Genomic DNA, 17,584 nt, shown 5'->3' on the forward strand with positions numbered 1-17,584 from the left:
GCAAAGGAAGAATTTGGTTTCCTCAAGGAACTTCTTTCCCCTCTTGCATTAGTGCAGAGTGCTGTATTTGAAGCTATAGGGTACTTTTTTTCCTTCTTGCCCAAAGGTCAACGGTCAGAGAACAAGCATGAAAGTGATCCAACTCTCTACAGCAGCTGGAACATGAAAATCTTTGAGCTGGTTCAGGATATGTGTCAGATGCTGGGGAAACAATGACAGCCACAGGATAAAGGAGAAGTCCAAGGGCACAGCTGGCACAGCCACCACAGCACAGCTGGCATCGGTTGTGAAGATTTCCTAACCTTGCCATCTTATTTCACAGTAGAAAAAACATCTTCTATTCTCTGTAGTCAGAAGCCTTGCTTCCAAAAGCCTGAGATTCAGTAGCAAGGTTGTTTTCATTAAAACAAAGAAAGCGCACTGTCATCCAGGGAGTTCCCCAGTTAGCAAAATAATGAATGCACTACAATTATGTAGAGGGAGGTGAGGAACGAATGACCAAATTATCGCTTCAAAATTTTCTTAAAAAGAAAAATCCAGCTCATATCCAAAATTTGAATTAAACACAAGCAATGATTTAAAACTGAGTTTCAACCAAACAAAATTCCTTTGTTATTAACTATTATTTAAGCAATATTATGGCAGTTCATAGGAAACACATAGGATTTAAACGACTACAAGAACACAGCGTGGTATGAAAGCCTTTGTACTGCTCTGACTTTTACTGACCTACATGTCAATTTACTCCTCCCTGAGCATTACAACCCCAGGTGAAAAAAAAAAATCAAAGTAAGCCTCCTAGAAATAGATAAACCCAAGAGCTGAAGTGCAATGCAGTTGTTATCCTGAAATTCATCAGGAATACAAAAGGTGATCTGCTTAAATCATGTTCCATTACTGAAAATACACTTAAATTCTTATTCAAAGAAACAACAAAATAATGTTATACTAAACAATACCGGGCAACGCACTGAAATCTGTATTCTTTATATTTTGGTTCTGAGTAAAACATTAATTAAAGTATATATAGCTGAATAAAATGGAACAGTTTTATATATTGGCTCTTACAGTAGCTAAAAACCTATTGGAAAGAGAAGTGGATCTTTTCCATGGCGCTACAATGAATTGTTCCACAGTACTCACTCGTATCTGATTTTAGTAATGCTGTTCTTTAAACATTTGCTACTTTCACATGCAAAGGATTTAGAAAAAAACAGAAGTGAATACCTTTAATGAAGGTGCTTTCACATCGCTCCCTGCACACTGAGCCCGTAGGTCCTTCAAACCAAGGCACATATACGTGATTCACGCTAATTACTACTTAATTTTTCTTTTTTCAATACCCAGCAAATCCGCTTTTCATTCGGCAAGGTAAAATGGCCTCTTCTCCTGTCTCAGAGCACCACTGCTGTAATACAGAGAATCCCTAACATTACTGCTGTCAAACGTGGTTCAATTTCAACAATTTTTGTATTATTACAAAAAGCCCCAACTACAGATGCATTAGGTCACTGTGATACCTTTGTTAAGAGGCCATCAAATGTTTCACAATGGACATTGGTCATTAGTCACATTAGATGATTATGCATTTTGGTAGTTCCCTTTTTTTTTTTCCCCCTTCTTAATTAAAAATACAAACTATAATTCCATGAAAGACACCCGTATTGTCTGTTAAGCTCTCTGCAGAGACAATAGTGAATTCTAACACAAAGACCAAATGAAGGAACAGAAACAGAAAAACGATGCATCCTTGGAAGCAGATAGATTCTTATTGGAATTTAAATAAACAGCAGCTCTTCCAATCAAAGGCAATGACATTTTTTCCCCTGATTTACATGGCATTCTCAGGGCAGCGATCTTCAAACAACTGTACATGGCCATTCAAACTATAAAGAAAAGGCCAAAGTTTTTTTTTGCTATTCAGATTGTTACGATCTTCCTAACAGCTGCCATGATTCCAAGTTCTTTATGCAAAGCCCGTAGTAGCATCCTACATCCCATTGCAAACAGAATGCACAGCCAAACTTTGGGCTCCGGTCTTTAACAGAAACAACCCACAACAGAACTAATTAGAGAGATACTTACAAGACGCCTCCCAGTTTCTCTGAATTTGCTTAAAACAGTCCCTTTGCGTTTGTGCTCGACGCTATAGAGAACAGTTGTAACGAACGTGGCCACGTAGACAGAACTCAAACTGTTTTTTAACCCAAGATATACAGCTCTGCCTTGGTACGCAAATGACATGACGCGTGTAGGTGAGAGGATGATACAACCCTGCAAGGGCTCTTGCAAATAGTTATTTAGTTAAGACGTATCTATGTTAGGCCAAAGAAAAAAAATCCAAACAGAAACCAGTCCCTTTAGCTCTTTACGTCTTTGTTCGCTCCCACAGTACAAGTGGAGAATCGGGGACATGGTTTAATTTTGCAGAAGCCATCTGAATAACCTCTTCCCAAGCATTCCCACAAAATTCTCATTTTCCTTGGAAATCCATAATGGTAGAAGCGGAGAAATAAGCCCTGGCTCTGCAATGTACACCCCTTCCTCCCCCAGCACGCGACTTCTTTTCCAACAGGCTTAACGCTGATTTCAACAGACTGAGTCGTCCAAAGGCAACCCAAAAAATTTGTTACAAAAATTAAATGTTCGATTTCGCTTTGCCAGGTTAGCTTTCAGTAAAAGACACAGCCTACCAATCTACAGGAAAGTGAAATGGAAATGCCTCAATGTCAGGCGTACATCTCATAGAGAAGGCAGCGGCGCGCGGAAAGCAAGTCGTTAAGGACGCCTTACGAAAATGTCCAGTTTTAGTATAAAATATTCCACGCACAATAAGCAATTCTAAAGCTGATTAGGAAAGACTATTTCCTGAATACTCTTCAAACTATGAAATCATCTTAAATTTTTTAACGTTGCCATTTTAGGCCTTTTTCACATAGGCTCTTCGGAAAATGCACCATGCCATCCTTACAAAAAAAAATATATTGAAAAAATGCAGTAAGATTTTTTATTTTTTTTTAACTGAAAACTAATAAAGATCATTTTCCATGCTGACAGTGCACATTTCATCCAGAAGTTTGAAGAGTCAAATGCTACCCCAGCTGGGGGTTATTCTGCCAAATGGCTTCCAACAGTGACCACAGAGATGGAGGATGGGAGGGGTGTGTGCGTGTGTAGGAAAATAAACGTGATGGTAAGCAATCCAAAAGGCACATTGTCTCATCAAATATCTGACATACGTAGCCAAACACACAATGCAAATCTAGAATGCAAAATTGAAACAATAAGACAAGGACAAAAATGAAATAAAGCCATCTGTGAGTTACCTGCAGAGATTTAAAACAAAACAAAAAGAAGGCATACAAACGAAGTAGACATAATTCGTATGGATTTGCCCAGGAAGGAGAAAAGGAGGGGTGAATGTGAGGGCTGAGGGGGAGAAGAACAGATACCTTTTTTTTCTTAAACAAATCCATCATGAAAGAAAATGAGACAAGATTATAAATAGGCCGAGTTATAGCGCACCATGGGATTTTTAATCTGGCTACCTGTGGTTTTTGCAGTTAAAGCCCTATTCAGTGGTAGGAAGGGAGGGGGGAAGCGGAAAAAAAAAGAAAAAAAAAAGAAGAAAAGACAAAAACAAAATCACATTTACGTGCCAGTTTCGCAAATGATCACACAGCGTACATCACCAACCATGCTGGAAAACAGGAAACCCCAATTATTAGCATTTTCTAATAAGTGTACGCCTTTCAAACGTTATTGATCGTTACCTGCCCGTCTCGCTTCCTGCATTCCTGAGTTTTGCTCTCGTGTTCTGCCATGGCAGCGCGACTCTGCTTCTCCAGCTTCTCGATCTCCCGTTCGTGGTCTCGGACCAGGCAGTCCTTCTCTGCGTTGTGCTGCTGGAATAGGTGCGTCTTCTCCTGTTCATGCTCCAGCTTCAGCTCCACTATCTGATTGGACAGTGAGGAGTACAGTTCATCAATAGAACATCCTTGTCGTCATGACAACTCGTCTACAGCTTAATTTTCCCCTTAATTTCATCAAGTTGGCGATTTTATTTTTACGTCACTATTACCTCACCTTTTAAAAAGCCACCGTTAGCGTGACAGAATTCCTCCAGACAATCCCAACAATGGCGACAACCGAGCAAATCCAGCGCATCCTTAACCAATTTGGTGGTACAAATGTCGGAGCGTTTGAAGGGGGGGGGGGAAAAATGGCATTGTCGCGTTCCGCAAACGGTCCCCCCATACCCTGCTGCTGCTCATCTGCGGGGCTGAGGATCCTAAATGGTTAATAGCCAGCCTGCTCGCCCCTTTGCTCAAGTACACAAATGCAAGCCCCCCCCAACCCCAGTATTAAATCTTTCAAGGATTTCTTGATGATTTTCCAGAGCGAAAGCTCTTCCTTCAACATCCAACATTGTGGTGTGTACAGGTTTTTTTTTGTTTTGTTTTCTGAAAAAAAAAAGAAAATTATAAAAAACAAAGCTCTATTATCCTGTTGTCAGCCACGCTACCCCAACATAAACAGATGTATGTGTTCCAGAAGGGCACCTGCTGTGCCGCAAGCCCGCACCAGGGTCTCAGAAGCAGCGCTCTATTCTCAGGATCCTTTCCCAGTCCGCACCACACTGGCTGCTGTGACCTTGGCCAGCCCCAGCCTCTCCCCGCTAGACTGAATGGCAGCCCGAGACCAAGGGCCTGGTTGCCGCAGCTTTGATACTAATCCTCCCCGCCTGCGCACAATGGCACCCTACCTGGCCTGCACACTGGAGCAGCCAGGCGGCCTTTGAAGCAGGTGATGAATAGGGACGGCAGGAAGCCGCTTCCCCACTGAACTCCGGGCCACACAGCTGCTAAGAACAGTCACTTGGATTTTTCTTCAGTTTTGGTGGATTTTGAAGAGGGGGGAAGAGAAAAAAAAAAAAAAAAGAAAAAGAAAAAGAAAAGAAAAACGCCCTGATCGAGAAGATGGTGGGTTATGTGCAGCGTGAGAATCCGGCTTCAAACAGAAGCTGTCGGGAGGAGCCGGCACCGCAGCGCCCGGCACCTATCTTAAAGCTGCAGCAGGCAATTCCGTGTGGGCCGCGGCCTCGGCGGTGCTCAGCCCGTGCCTTCTGGTGCCCCTGGTCACAGCTGTTGTGTAAAATATGAAGCGAAGCAAAATGCAACAACTTCTGTCAAACCACGGATTGGAACATTCCAAAATTGGAAGGCAAAATATGTCAGCGGACTCAGCACATATTCCCAAAAACAACACGAGGGGAACAGAGGTGATGTTCCATGGTTTGACACCTCCATGTTGCTCACCGGCACCCAATGGCTCTGCCCCTTGCTGCCCCGGGCACATGGATCTGGGTAGCCGTGCTGAGTTTGGCACCTCTGTTTTTTGCCCAATGTTTGTGCACAAAACTGTTTACATTCAGCTGCTATCAGTGTCCTCAGCACATCTACATGAAAGTTGTTCTTGTCCCCTTAAAGTAATTACGAAGGCTTTGTCCTATTTCTGAAAATCAAGTCTTTCTGGCATCAGATCTGATTAAAAAGAGACCGTGCTGACAAAAAAGGTCTTTCTGGTCTTTCTGTTGGAGCATTTTTTTTCTCGCTGACCACACTTGCAGCTGGTTGTGCCATGCGAGGCCTGGGGTGAGCCAGTTCTTTATGAGAAACCTCCATTAGTTTCATCTTTACTTTTCTAGCTGAAGAAAAGAGAATGTTCCGGAAGAAGGCCGGGGCAGATCCTGCTTCCTCCACCAGCTGCAGCTCTGTGCATGCATGATGGGTTTACCCGATCAAACTAAGCAGATTTGTGTAGAAATCACTCCACTTTCAACACTTTGAAGTAGCAAAGCATCTGAATTTAGAAAGGGGAAAAGGAGTGAAAAAGAGCAGCTCTATTGAACACCAAGTGGAGCGCTCACAGTGCGACAGTGGAGAAGAAATGGCAGCAATGTGAGGAGAGGGGCTAGCAACAAGCCCAACGTGTGGAGGAAGCCCTTCCTGCTCAGAGTGCAATTCCCCAAGGCAACACATGCCTGCAAAGCCCACCTTCCCTCACAAACCTTATCACCACACACTTGTGAACAGCGAAATGTGCTTTTCTGTACAAAGTCACTGAGGAGGTGTTTCACAATCACTGAACCTACTTTTCCCTTAGAACTACCAAAAAAAACCCCAGTGTATGCCTAGAAAAGCAAGACAACCATGCTGGTTCACAGCAACAACCCGACTTCTTCATCACAGGAAGCTGCATGAAAACTATATGAAGCCTCCATAAGTCAGTGAGTATTCTGTCTTTTCTTCGAGGCAGCACATGCCTTTATGAATAACACACCACCTTTTAAAACTGAATCATGTTGAGGTCTTTCCACACCTAAATCTAGATGCTTAGCACTTCAGATTATACTGAAATGTCTACTTGTATCTAGAACATGTCTGTAAGACAAAGGTTGAGATGCTGTACAACATTCACAGTGCGTCAGGCTTCTAATACCAGGCAGGTATACCTGCACCTAACTGCAGAGGTACTCCAGAAGAACCCAATGAAGTCCCAGCTTGACAATAAACAGTTTACTGATTGCAGGAGACTTTCAGAAACCAAATACTTGTAAGACAATCGACATCAACAAATATGTTTTTAAAGTCCCTAATGTAGACAAGAGCTTCTACCACACAGTTTTTGCTTCTACATCACACACCAAGTTCAGGCTTTTCAATATCAGAACAATTTCAACTTGTTCTCAAGAACAAGTATGCCTTTGAAAATCTTTTTACAGTCCCCAAAGGAGGGAAAAGAAATTAGTTAGCTCACTGCCTCTTTGAAAAGTGTAGCTGCTACAATAAATATTTGACACCAAAGTATGAAAATACATGTAAATTTATGTCCACAATTCCAGAAATATTATAAGTAACACCTACATAAAATATGGTTTTGCATGGAAGGATGATTTTATTAGGCCTGTTTTGGCATGACCGAATTTCTGAGGGCCTGAGAAGCCACCAGTAAATTATATATGTCATGCCAAAGAACTGAACTAAAGCTCATTCATACAGCACACACACAGCAAGCCCATTTAACAGCAATTTTATCCTAGAAAAATTTAAGAATATTTTCAAGCATTTTACTAGAGATTTTATTTCCCATTCCTCCATTGGTAAAACAGGTGTCTTCATTATAATTACTCTGCTCAAAACCAGCTCTAACCTCTGACCAGCACACCGCACAACATGATCCATCCCCAAATACCAAATGTAGTAAAAGCTAGCACTTTCTGAATCCTAAGCCTATACATAAACGTGCGTGTTTCATGAGGATATGGGGATTACCCATCCCTGCAAATACACTGCTTCTAAAGTAATCTGATATAACAGACTTGAGGATCGAGTGTTAATCATGCTGGGCTCTGGCTTAGCATAACTTTGGGTGGAAAAGAGGAATCTTTACTACAAAGCAATGGAGAATACTAGAGCAATTTTGCAGTGGATAAATGCAATTTACAAGTACACATTTTTTGAGATGTCACTGTAATTTTGAAAACACAACAGGCCAAAGATAGAAGGACTGTAATGAGCAGAGGGCAAAAATGGCACTGAAAAATACATCAGTGCATACCCATATGTTACCACTGAGGCAGCGAACACATTTTGGGCAATGTATATTGCACACGCACGGCAATTACACTTTGCTTTTTATTTCATTGCAAGTTGCAATAATTTAATTGTCACAACTGTGTTTCCTGTTCCTCTGCAAAGTAAGAGCTGAGAGAAATTCAATGATGTAAATGAGTCTTCAGGAAAACCGGAGTTTTACTAACCTTTTCCACAACAATGTGCCCAAGTGGTCTCAGTAGGTGGTGAGACCTGATCAGTAAACTTTCATTTACTAAGACCTTCCTGAGGCAATACTCACTAAAGCACAGGCAGCAGAAGCATCATACGATCCTCTTATCTTCCCAATCATCCTGCCATGAGTAAATTCATTTGTAAATTGCCAGCTTGCTGGCACTGAAGTTGCACCCCTGTGAACAAACCACATGTGGCACTGCGACAAACATCAGTAGGTACCCACAATGCTGCCTCAAGAAAGCTGATGAAGTGTGCAAATAGAAACGTTTCTTTCAAAGTAATACACCTCGAGTCATTGCAAATGCCTGTTCATAGCAGGTTCTGCTGCAGAATTTACTGTACGTTGTCTTTGTTTATCCAAGGACCTTCTTTGAACACTGAGAGCCAACTTCACAGGCTGGCTTGTATTTACTGCAGGCATCAGTTTATGATCCTGGCCTCGTGTCCCTCTTCCCAAGGCTGACTGCTGAATATCCAGGGAGCTCAGGCTCCTAACTCTGAATCACACACAAAAGAAATGCCTGAAGGAGTCAGTGTAAATACCCATCCATCTGATTAAACAGCTCTGTAAACAGCAATGGTACAGCTATAAGATTTTTCACCCATTCTTTGTACTTGAAGGTTAAATTCATATCCTTTTCCCGTTTGAGAGTTTTAGCTACAGCGTGAAGTGAAAAGTTGATGCTGATGACTGAAGAAACTATTCCTCAGATATTCCAAGCAAATGGCATTCATCTGCGTGTTAGGATGGTTGAAAGGATACATTTATGCATCCTGGATTAATTTGTTAAATTTATGCAGCTTGTTGCTGATGACATGAAAAATTTAGAGCCTCTACTAACATTCTCATTTGGCCTCCATGCAAGAACAGGCTGTATTTCAATTATCTTAGGCTATAGACAAAGAGGAGAGGAACAAAGCCTTCTACAAAGATGGTGTCCCTTCAGCCAAACCAGCATACTAAAAATATTCAGGCATCCACTGTCTGAGGAATACATATTTCAAAAGCATGTCTTTGCAAATGTTTTCTTCATTTAAGTGGATAACAAGCTGGTCAAAAGGAAGCTAGAAAAAATAAAAAGGGAAGAAAACAGCCAAAGAAAAGCTGGGACATAACTGCAGTGGCAGGAACTCCCAGCTGTAAAGAAGCACAGGGACAAAACAAGCTGAACGTTAAGCTTGTTATCTCTATTAATAATAGTGTCATACTAAATGCTTCTGAAGATTTCAGCATGGAACTGGAGTCAGAGTTCAAGGTGTACACATGGCCATCATATCTTGTGATATGACTGGTGATGTTGGGAGCTTTTCTGAAGACACGACCCTCCAGCAGCCCACATCCATAAGTCTAATCTGCATTTCCCAGCCTGAACAGCTCCAGACCTTAGATTCACAGCCAGTAGTTCTTTTCCTAAAGGGACAGCTTTCCAAATCCCATCTATACTCACAGCAACTTCTTGCTTTCCCCATGCTTAATCCCCACTTTTACTTTATTCCTCATTTAAGCTGCATTTTCCCTTTCTCTCACGAGGTCACAGCCTTTATACCTCCTCCATACACAAACTCCTCTGGCTCTGTTTCACAAAGAAGACATGGAAATTCTCAGTAAGACTCTTTGGAACATTTAAGCAGCTATACTCTTCCCTCAATGGGAAGTTGTATTAAAAAAAGCCATTAAGAATATTTTTCTTCCTCTTCACATAACATTTGCTCTAACAAGAACAACTTCCCTCCTCTACCTCAAATACTTGCCCTCACTGCTGGCAGGTAAGATTATAGTCATGCTTTTTTTCTACTTCTAACCAGCTGGTTCTTCATTTCTTTAGCTCTCCTTCTGTTATATAAAAGGTACATCTAAGCTCAACCACACCTTTGTCTTGCTCTAGACTTAAAAGCCTAGCCTACTTCTCTCATCTTTACCATAATTTCAAAGGGATTTCGTAAAACACCCAGCAAAACATTTCTGAAGGTACTCTGCTTCTTCACTGTTTGGCTAAACAGAGCAAGAAGTCTGCTCTGATGATTCCTTCACCAGTTTTACAGAAGTCAGCTCTCAACAATAAACATTTCAAGAAAGGATTTCCTGAGATACAGGGAGATTCTTCAGCTACCACGTAATACTTTTCCTAACCTTCCACTTCATCACAGAAGGATGAATAATTATTATTTTAAAATGGAATAAACTCAGTCAAAGAGAAAGCCCAAACAAAAAGCCTTTTCATTGTGTTCTCTCTGCTAGGATAAGAAATGCCACAGACTTCAGCTCTCTCACTAGCCTCATATGTCCACTTTTACACAATCGCTCAGCTGCAGCACTTCAGCAACACCCAAAAACGGATAAAACAGCGATTGCAGTGAGCTATTGAAATACTTCTTAAAGAAAAAACGGACAAACAAAAGTCATTTAAAATAATATCTCCAAAAAAGCACTGAAAGGGTTCACCCTGCTGGGAATGTCCTCACTCAAAGCTGTGCTCCATCACACCTTGCCCTGAGAGCTGCAGCATTCTGCACACAGGGAAGAAGCAAATCCATTACTTTCTGTGTTTCCTGATGAAAATCTTTTACTGCCAGATTTGGTTGCAGGCTTTATTTTCAGATATTTAAACTAATAGAAAGTGATTGCAGCAGAAACTCTTCCCAGGTATTTTGAGCTAAACTGAGAATGTCATTAGAAAGCAGAAAAGCAAAAAAAAAAAAAAAAGAAAAGAAAAAAGGGTGGGAGTGGGTTTGCAAAAAACTAAACAACTTTTTTCCTGTGCTGATGGTGCCATAAAGCCAAACTATAGATACTGCAACCATTTCAAAGGCAGGAAAGGCTGAGGCCTTCACTGTGGTGTCCATTGGCTTTGAAGTGCCGCAAGCAGCTGCTCCCAGCAGATAGGAACTGTGGTACTGTTGGAGTTATTTTTTTTCCCTTCAAAATATACTTTCAAATCTAACAGCTGCAAGTAGAACAAAGTTGAGCTAAAGTATATTTAAGGAAAAAAAAAAAAAACCCACCAGCTTCTCTCTGAGAGCGTTCTCAGTGGATACTTCAAAAGAAAGTGGCGCTGAATCAGATGAAGCTGGAACACAATACCAACATGTGACAGCTGAAACAAAATGCTGCAAGATCCCCACATTTCTTCTACTAAAAAAAGGGCAAAGATTCAAAAGGAAATTGGAAAAGTTGGCAAAATGTTAATTTCCATCATTTTGTTGGACCTTTCTCCTAATTTTTCAAACAAAAGATGTGAAGTTCCTCACACACACACACAATAAGCTGATATAGTTATTTGCAGGCAGGGACACCTTTCAGCCCCATTACCAGCAGCTCAGATGCACATCTGTAATCTCTATGAAATCAATACTGTAGATTACAGCGAAGCACAGACATGTGTTCACATAAAGCAGATGGATAAAACCACGGCTCTCAAGCTCTCAAGCTTCCAAAAGGTTTCTCAGGTTGGAAGATGTGATAACACATAAGTTCATTTGGTTCTTCATTACCAACTCAATTTAACGTATGGAAAACTGAATTGTCCAGCAGGCTACCAGTGCTCCCTCTGCTACTTCATGCCAACCTGCCCCAAGTAAACCTGAAGCTCAATTTTTGTACTCTGTCTGTATAAATTCTGTTCTATAATATCATTTAGACACTCGAGGCAGAACATGTAAAGAAATTACCATGTTTCTAAGGTAGCTGAAGTATCCAATTTGTAGCTGGGTGCTTATTTCAGGACTGGAAGTCTGCTGGAGCCATGCTGAAATGTGCCACCAATTCTAATTTACTGCCCAATTTAAATAGTCTCAATCAGTCTATTCCTCTACAAGCAGCAACTGAAGAAGCATGTAGTAAAACAAAGAAGGGAAAAAAGAAGGCAGTTTCCAATGATAACCCATTACAATCTGCAGAAAGGGTCACCTATTTTTCATGCTGGCAAGCTTTCAAAGAGCAGCCTAATGAAGTATTAGCATCCACACATAAAAAAAGCAGATGCATCTCATTGCTACAGAGGACAGCTTTGCATCCTCTGTCAGGTGACATCACAATTAGTACTGTTGACAGTTATGAGTGATAAGGAAAGATACCTTGACCTGAATTAACAAACTCTTCAAGTTTTACTTGAGAGCTATGCACAAAATACACTCCTGGTTGTCCCAAACGCTGGCTATGATCTGTCTCAGCACCCTCAAAATGATCTCAATGCCTCAGTTACTCAAAAAAGTGTCTTCTGAATGGAGCACAGCAACCCTGCACCACTCCCATACCCACATGGAAGATAAACTTGGTCAGGAAATGAAACTGCATTTCCCCTGCTGGAAATGTAAACCTCTATCCACAGAAAAACATTGATAAGAGATAACTTTCAGCTTATGGGCTAAACTGCATCACTGCTGCACCACTGTATGGTTGTCCTAAAGTAACCAACAAAAGGATTTCAGTCTTAACAGACATTACCAAACAGACACCACCTTACACACCTATGCTACCTCCATGGCTCTCAAGCCTATGACATGCAATAATTGATCTGCCTCTATTTGTTTTTTCCCTTTGCACTTCACAACACTGATGTACTCAATTCTCTTGTTTCCACCCAAATATTTCCTGACTGGCTCCCAACCCTGAAATTACATTGCAATACAGAAAATCCCTACCAGTGAGCCAAAACAAACACGTATGTGAACACTCGCCACATTAAAAATGACAAAAAGATTAAAACACCTAAATAATTTCACCTGGCCATTATGAAAATAGGTGTCACCACCTGTAAGCTTGGGAAACAATTTGCAAGAGGCAGATGGACAAAGGATTGCAAGTGGGAAACAAAAATATTTTTTCATTTGGACTCACTCTCCTCCATCCCATAAACTCTGTTGTTATAAGAATAGAAATACAGAGTGAGAGCAGGATTTAGCCATAGAAGAAGAGCTCCACCTGTCCCTGCTCCCCTGTGCCCGAAGGAGCAAGCGGACTGACCTGCTGCTCGTATCTTTGCTTGAGCTCTTCCAGTTGCCAGGAGAATTCTTTGGATTGCTTTTCCCGGAGCACTTTTGATCTGCTTAGATCTGCTTCAACCTTCTCCATCTACATGGTAAAAGAAGGAGTATTTATTATTATTTGTTAAAGGCATAGCATTCCAGCGTTTTCACAGTTGTTTGCAAACCATCAAAGGCCAGAACAGAACCTGCTGAGAATAACAATAGCATTATTTGTATGGCATGAAGATGAATATTCAGTGAACACAGCATTATTAGTAACTTAAAGGTACATATGATGTCATTCTCTGATCACAAACTGTTGGCTCAGTTTTTCACTTGACAGTAGTAAACATCCCATTAAAATTAACTGAATATTTTTCTAGACAAATTTAAGACTCAAATACACTTCATTTAAAAATACATTGCCTGTGGAAATTCCAGAGAAGCAATGCGTGAGTCAGCGCACAAACTACACATTTAAAGTTTACATTAAATCAGTAAAATAACTTAAAAGAGAATTATTTGGCTGCAAGTAAAGTTCCCTGAAGATAGTCATCGCCTATGAATAATGAGTGCCATGCATTCCAGCACACGGCATCAAGGAAGCAATTTTATAACCCAATTAACAAAGCCTTTTGTATCAAAAGCACAACTGTTAGCTGTGCATCAGGCATGTTTCCAGGGGAATATGTATACAGTGCTATGCTGCAGTGAATACTCATCAGCTATTTCAGATCTAGGTCCCAACACAAGCAGCAAATAAACCGCCTCCCTACATGCGACAGAAAGGAAAAGGAGTGTAGCTGTCAGGAGGACCATTGCTGCCACACGTCCATCTGCTGCACAAAGAAGAAACGCCTGAATTCCTGAGCCACAAGCCAAAATTCTGTTTGGCCTAAGGGACTGCTCTGCCTTCAATAGATGTCTTTGCCAGTTGGTCTGGACATCACTTCTAAGCCAAATAAGGAGTGGTCAGAGCAAGAGAAGAGTTGCCCTGGGAAAACACTGCAACAAGAGGGGAAGGTGTAGGACAAGGAATTATTTGGGCAGTGTGGGGAAAAAAAACAGAACAAAATGGATCATCTTTTCAGTAATCCTTGAACCTCACTTCTACAATCTGCTGTTAGGAAAAGGGGCCTCTGAATATTTTAATGAAGATTTCTTCCATCTGAAAATTTACTTGAGTTGCACCTCCATAGCCAGACTTTACTAAGCTCAATAAGCACTGAAAAATAAAAGGTCTTGGTCTTTTACTAAAGGAGCACTTTCCATGAGAATGAAAACATTCTAAAACATGAAATAGTAAAAAAAAATATGCAAAGACCCTTTAACTCTACAGGGCTTATGATCCTCAGTCATTAGGAAAGGTTCACATTACCTATAAGTGCAAGGGAAGCTCCTGATCGTCATATCCCAAGCCCAGGAAACACCAGCGCTGAAGAAGCACAATGCACTCTATGTACTGTGCCCTTTTTCCTAGCTGCTATTAGAGAAACTGCAGATCTGGCAGTTAAAAACGTACAACTCGCCCATTGAGGGGCATCAGGTGGCTCTTAATAATCAGAAACTCAACAAAACAGGAAGCAGATGGCAAAAAAAGAAAAAAAAATCACCAAGGCAAATGAATGAATCAAATATTGATTACAAGGATTGAAAATGCCAGACCCCATTCAACTCATCTCCATAAGTAACTTCACCACACCACACACATAAAAAGGTTTTAGAAGCCCAGCATTCCTCGTGTAGTTAAAAGCAGTGTTGCTATAGCTACTACAGATTTTGATTTGTAAGTAATACATTCCACCTAACTACAGAAGAAGAGCAGAGGATTTTACATTGTGTTATAATCTAATAGGTGATTCTAAAGAGCAGCCACATGCAGAAGAATGGGAAAGGACAAAGCTAGGAAGAAGCTCCAGCACTGCTTCTTTCATCTTTGAATCTTGGTTCCTGTAAAACACTATCATAAAGTATAATTTACTGTTTCTATGGGGGACAAAATAACTCTATGGCAGATTCCTAGAGTACAGTGAATCTTACTTTCAGAATGTCCCAGAACGCTTTCTCAAATGAAATTTACTGTATTTTTTAAATGACAACTGATTTTCTAAGTTTGCCAAATTCTTCCCAAATTTTATTGAAGCCATTATTTAACCCACCTTCCAATTTTTGTACCGGTAAAATAATTCCTCCCTATAAGACAGCTCATTTAGTATTCCTTGGAAAGAAAACACAAACACTATTTCAGCTCCATTGATGCTTGGTAGTTGCAAATGATATCCTCATAGACAGAGCTGCTCATAGCTTTCTATATATCAGATGATCTTTACATACACATTTTGAGCAGCTCTTCAGCAAGGGATGGGATTGTAGCTTTGTGACTGAAGCTTATTTTGTTTCTTTATTTTGACAAAGACTTCACCTCTGTCCTATAGCACTGCCATCCTCAGAAAACCAGCACATCACCACATGGCAATGTCCTACTATCAACAGCAAGGTTTGGATATGATAAGCAAAGCTGGAAAACTGAGCATATGGGCAGGTAGAATTACAAGCTTGAGATACATATAGGGATTTCAATCACAGGAACTAGTTAAGAAAATACTCTGTTCTCTCCTTTTTGATCACTTGTCACTTGTTCCTTATTTCATTCATCACACTGCATCTTTAAAACACAAGAGACACTGGCTGAACTATTGTTCCATAAAGGAATTTAAGGCACTAAGATCTCTATACATAAATTCTTGCTACTAAATTTCAGGGACAGAAAAAAATGGATTTTTACTGTTACCTGCCCATGAATGACAGCAGGCACGATGGCTCTGCTCCTGTTTAGGCTCAAACTGATTACAACACCTCATTAACAGAAGGCAGAGTTGCTCCGAAAAGAGTGGGGAGAGACACGCAATTAAGTGGAAAAATTATAAGCGTTGTTCTGTAGGGGTGTATAAACTAATGCTTTATAGACTCACTCTTGAAGAATCCCTAATCAGTATCATAACTGCAGATACCTTTATAACAATGACAATTCTGGCTTTGTTAGAAAGATGAAACAACCGCTAACATCCCTTTTTGACTTGCTAGCAAAGACACTACATTGTGAAAGATTTTGATGTAGCACTATCAAGTGAAGCATGTTTCTGGCATTATAAGATCAGAATACGCTATCCTACTGAGACAGAGTTTCAGAAAGGCTGGCATTGTGACCTTCTCACCTGCTGTTTCATTTCAGCATAGACTTTTTCTGAGTTCAGCTCCACCTGCCGCTTAAACTCCTCCAGGGCAGCATCTGCCTGCTGGGCCTGCAGCCTCTGTACCTCTGTCACCCGAGTCAGCTGCTCCTCCTTCTCCCTAGAAAGTCACAGAAAATTTTCAGAGTTCAAGTATCAAATAAAAGAACAAGTGTGCGAGTGTAAAAGAAAGGCCTTTAACCCTATCAGTTTAAAATAGTATTCAGATTTCAATTTCCTGTCCCAGCTTCTGCCAAACTTCCCTTAGCAATACTTTGAAGAAAGGAATAGAAGTCTGCAGTTATTTTCACTTTCTCTTGTCAAATTCCACAAGCCTAAACATAGCGTTCATAGCCTCTGACAATACCTCCACCTTCAAAGTCCACACTGACGTGGATGGTTCACTACCTGGGCTATAACCTCCTTCTTTTACAACTCACCTTTAAAAGCGCATTGCCTCGATAACATTTAAATGAACTGCTTTATAGCGTGATTGCACTGCTCCATTAGAAACAAAAAACAATTATCCCACAGCCATCCTTGCTCAGACAAGATTCAGGATTATTCGCTGCTTGACATATATCAAAATGCAAAGCAGCACAACGCCTGACATATGGTACCTTCTTAATATACTAGAAACCCATAAAGCTGTAATATCTATTCAGCCTTTAATGACACGTTACATTTTTATGCAAAGATAGCTCGTATTAACAGCCTATACTTTTTGGCTTATCAGCATTAAAACACAGATAGAAATGAGTTTGGGCTTAAGACATCACGGCTTATCAATAGCAAAATAGACACCATTTTATGGACACGTGTGCACACAGATACAAACACCTTAAAAATGGACACATGCCACCAGACTGACACATCACAGAAGAAAATAATGAGAGCCTGTGAATACTTAAGAAACATTGCAGGGATGCTTCACCCAGAAGACCATCAGGAAGCATGGATAACTTTGTTATCACAGGGCAGTGGAGCTGCCTGACTGTGTCAAAACATGCAAACACAATGGTGCTATCAATGGGCAGAGCTGGCTCCACCAGTGGTTTATAACAGAAGACACATTCAAACAGATCTGTGGCTGACATTTTCATTTCGCAGGCAGAGGAAGTACCTCACGATAAATTTCCCACATAGACAGAAATTATTTCCATATAAAACAAAGAATCTGACACACAGGAGATGGAAAAGACCAGCTAATTCATCTAGCCTGTCACCTTGCCAGCACTGCACTGGCTGTTACAGCATTGAGCCTTTTACAAAGGTCAGGAAGCTGCCAATCCTGAACTTACAGCATTCACATCCTCTTCCGTGGTTTTCATACCAGCCTTTGACAATGGGACAAAGGACGTAATCCTACATCTTCGCAGAGTGCCCATTTGCAGGAGAGCCAGGGTAATTCTATTAGCAAGGAGATTAAAGAAATGCCACAAGCCCTGTGTAAGCATCACACTGTTTATTTTTCCCCATTACTCATACTTGAAAATTATTTGATTTTGGTACCCTCCATATGCTTAATGTTTTTCT

General features: G+C 40.8%; 1 protein-coding gene across 4 annotated transcripts in view; it reads right to left on the minus strand.

Moving 5' to 3' along the window:
• Positions 1-17,584, minus strand: part of CEP112 (centrosomal protein 112) — a 123,233-nt gene that overhangs the window by 64,583 nt on the left and 41,066 nt on the right. For all 4 annotated transcript variants that reach the window (XM_015880028.2, XM_015880029.2, XM_015880027.2 and 1 more), the window contains exons 18-20: positions 16,034-16,169; positions 12,817-12,924; positions 3,774-3,956 (exon numbers count right to left, since the gene is read on the minus strand). In XM_015880028.2, the coding sequence (XP_015735514.1) occupies positions 3,774-3,956; positions 12,817-12,924; positions 16,034-16,169 (427 nt within the window). The remainder of the gene's footprint in view (positions 1-3,773; positions 3,957-12,816; positions 12,925-16,033; positions 16,170-17,584) is intronic.

This window comes from Coturnix japonica, chromosome 18 (genome assembly GCF_001577835.2).
Source record: "Coturnix japonica isolate 7356 chromosome 18, Coturnix japonica 2.1, whole genome shotgun sequence".
Taxonomy (NCBI): Eukaryota; Metazoa; Chordata; class Aves; order Galliformes; family Phasianidae; genus Coturnix; species Coturnix japonica.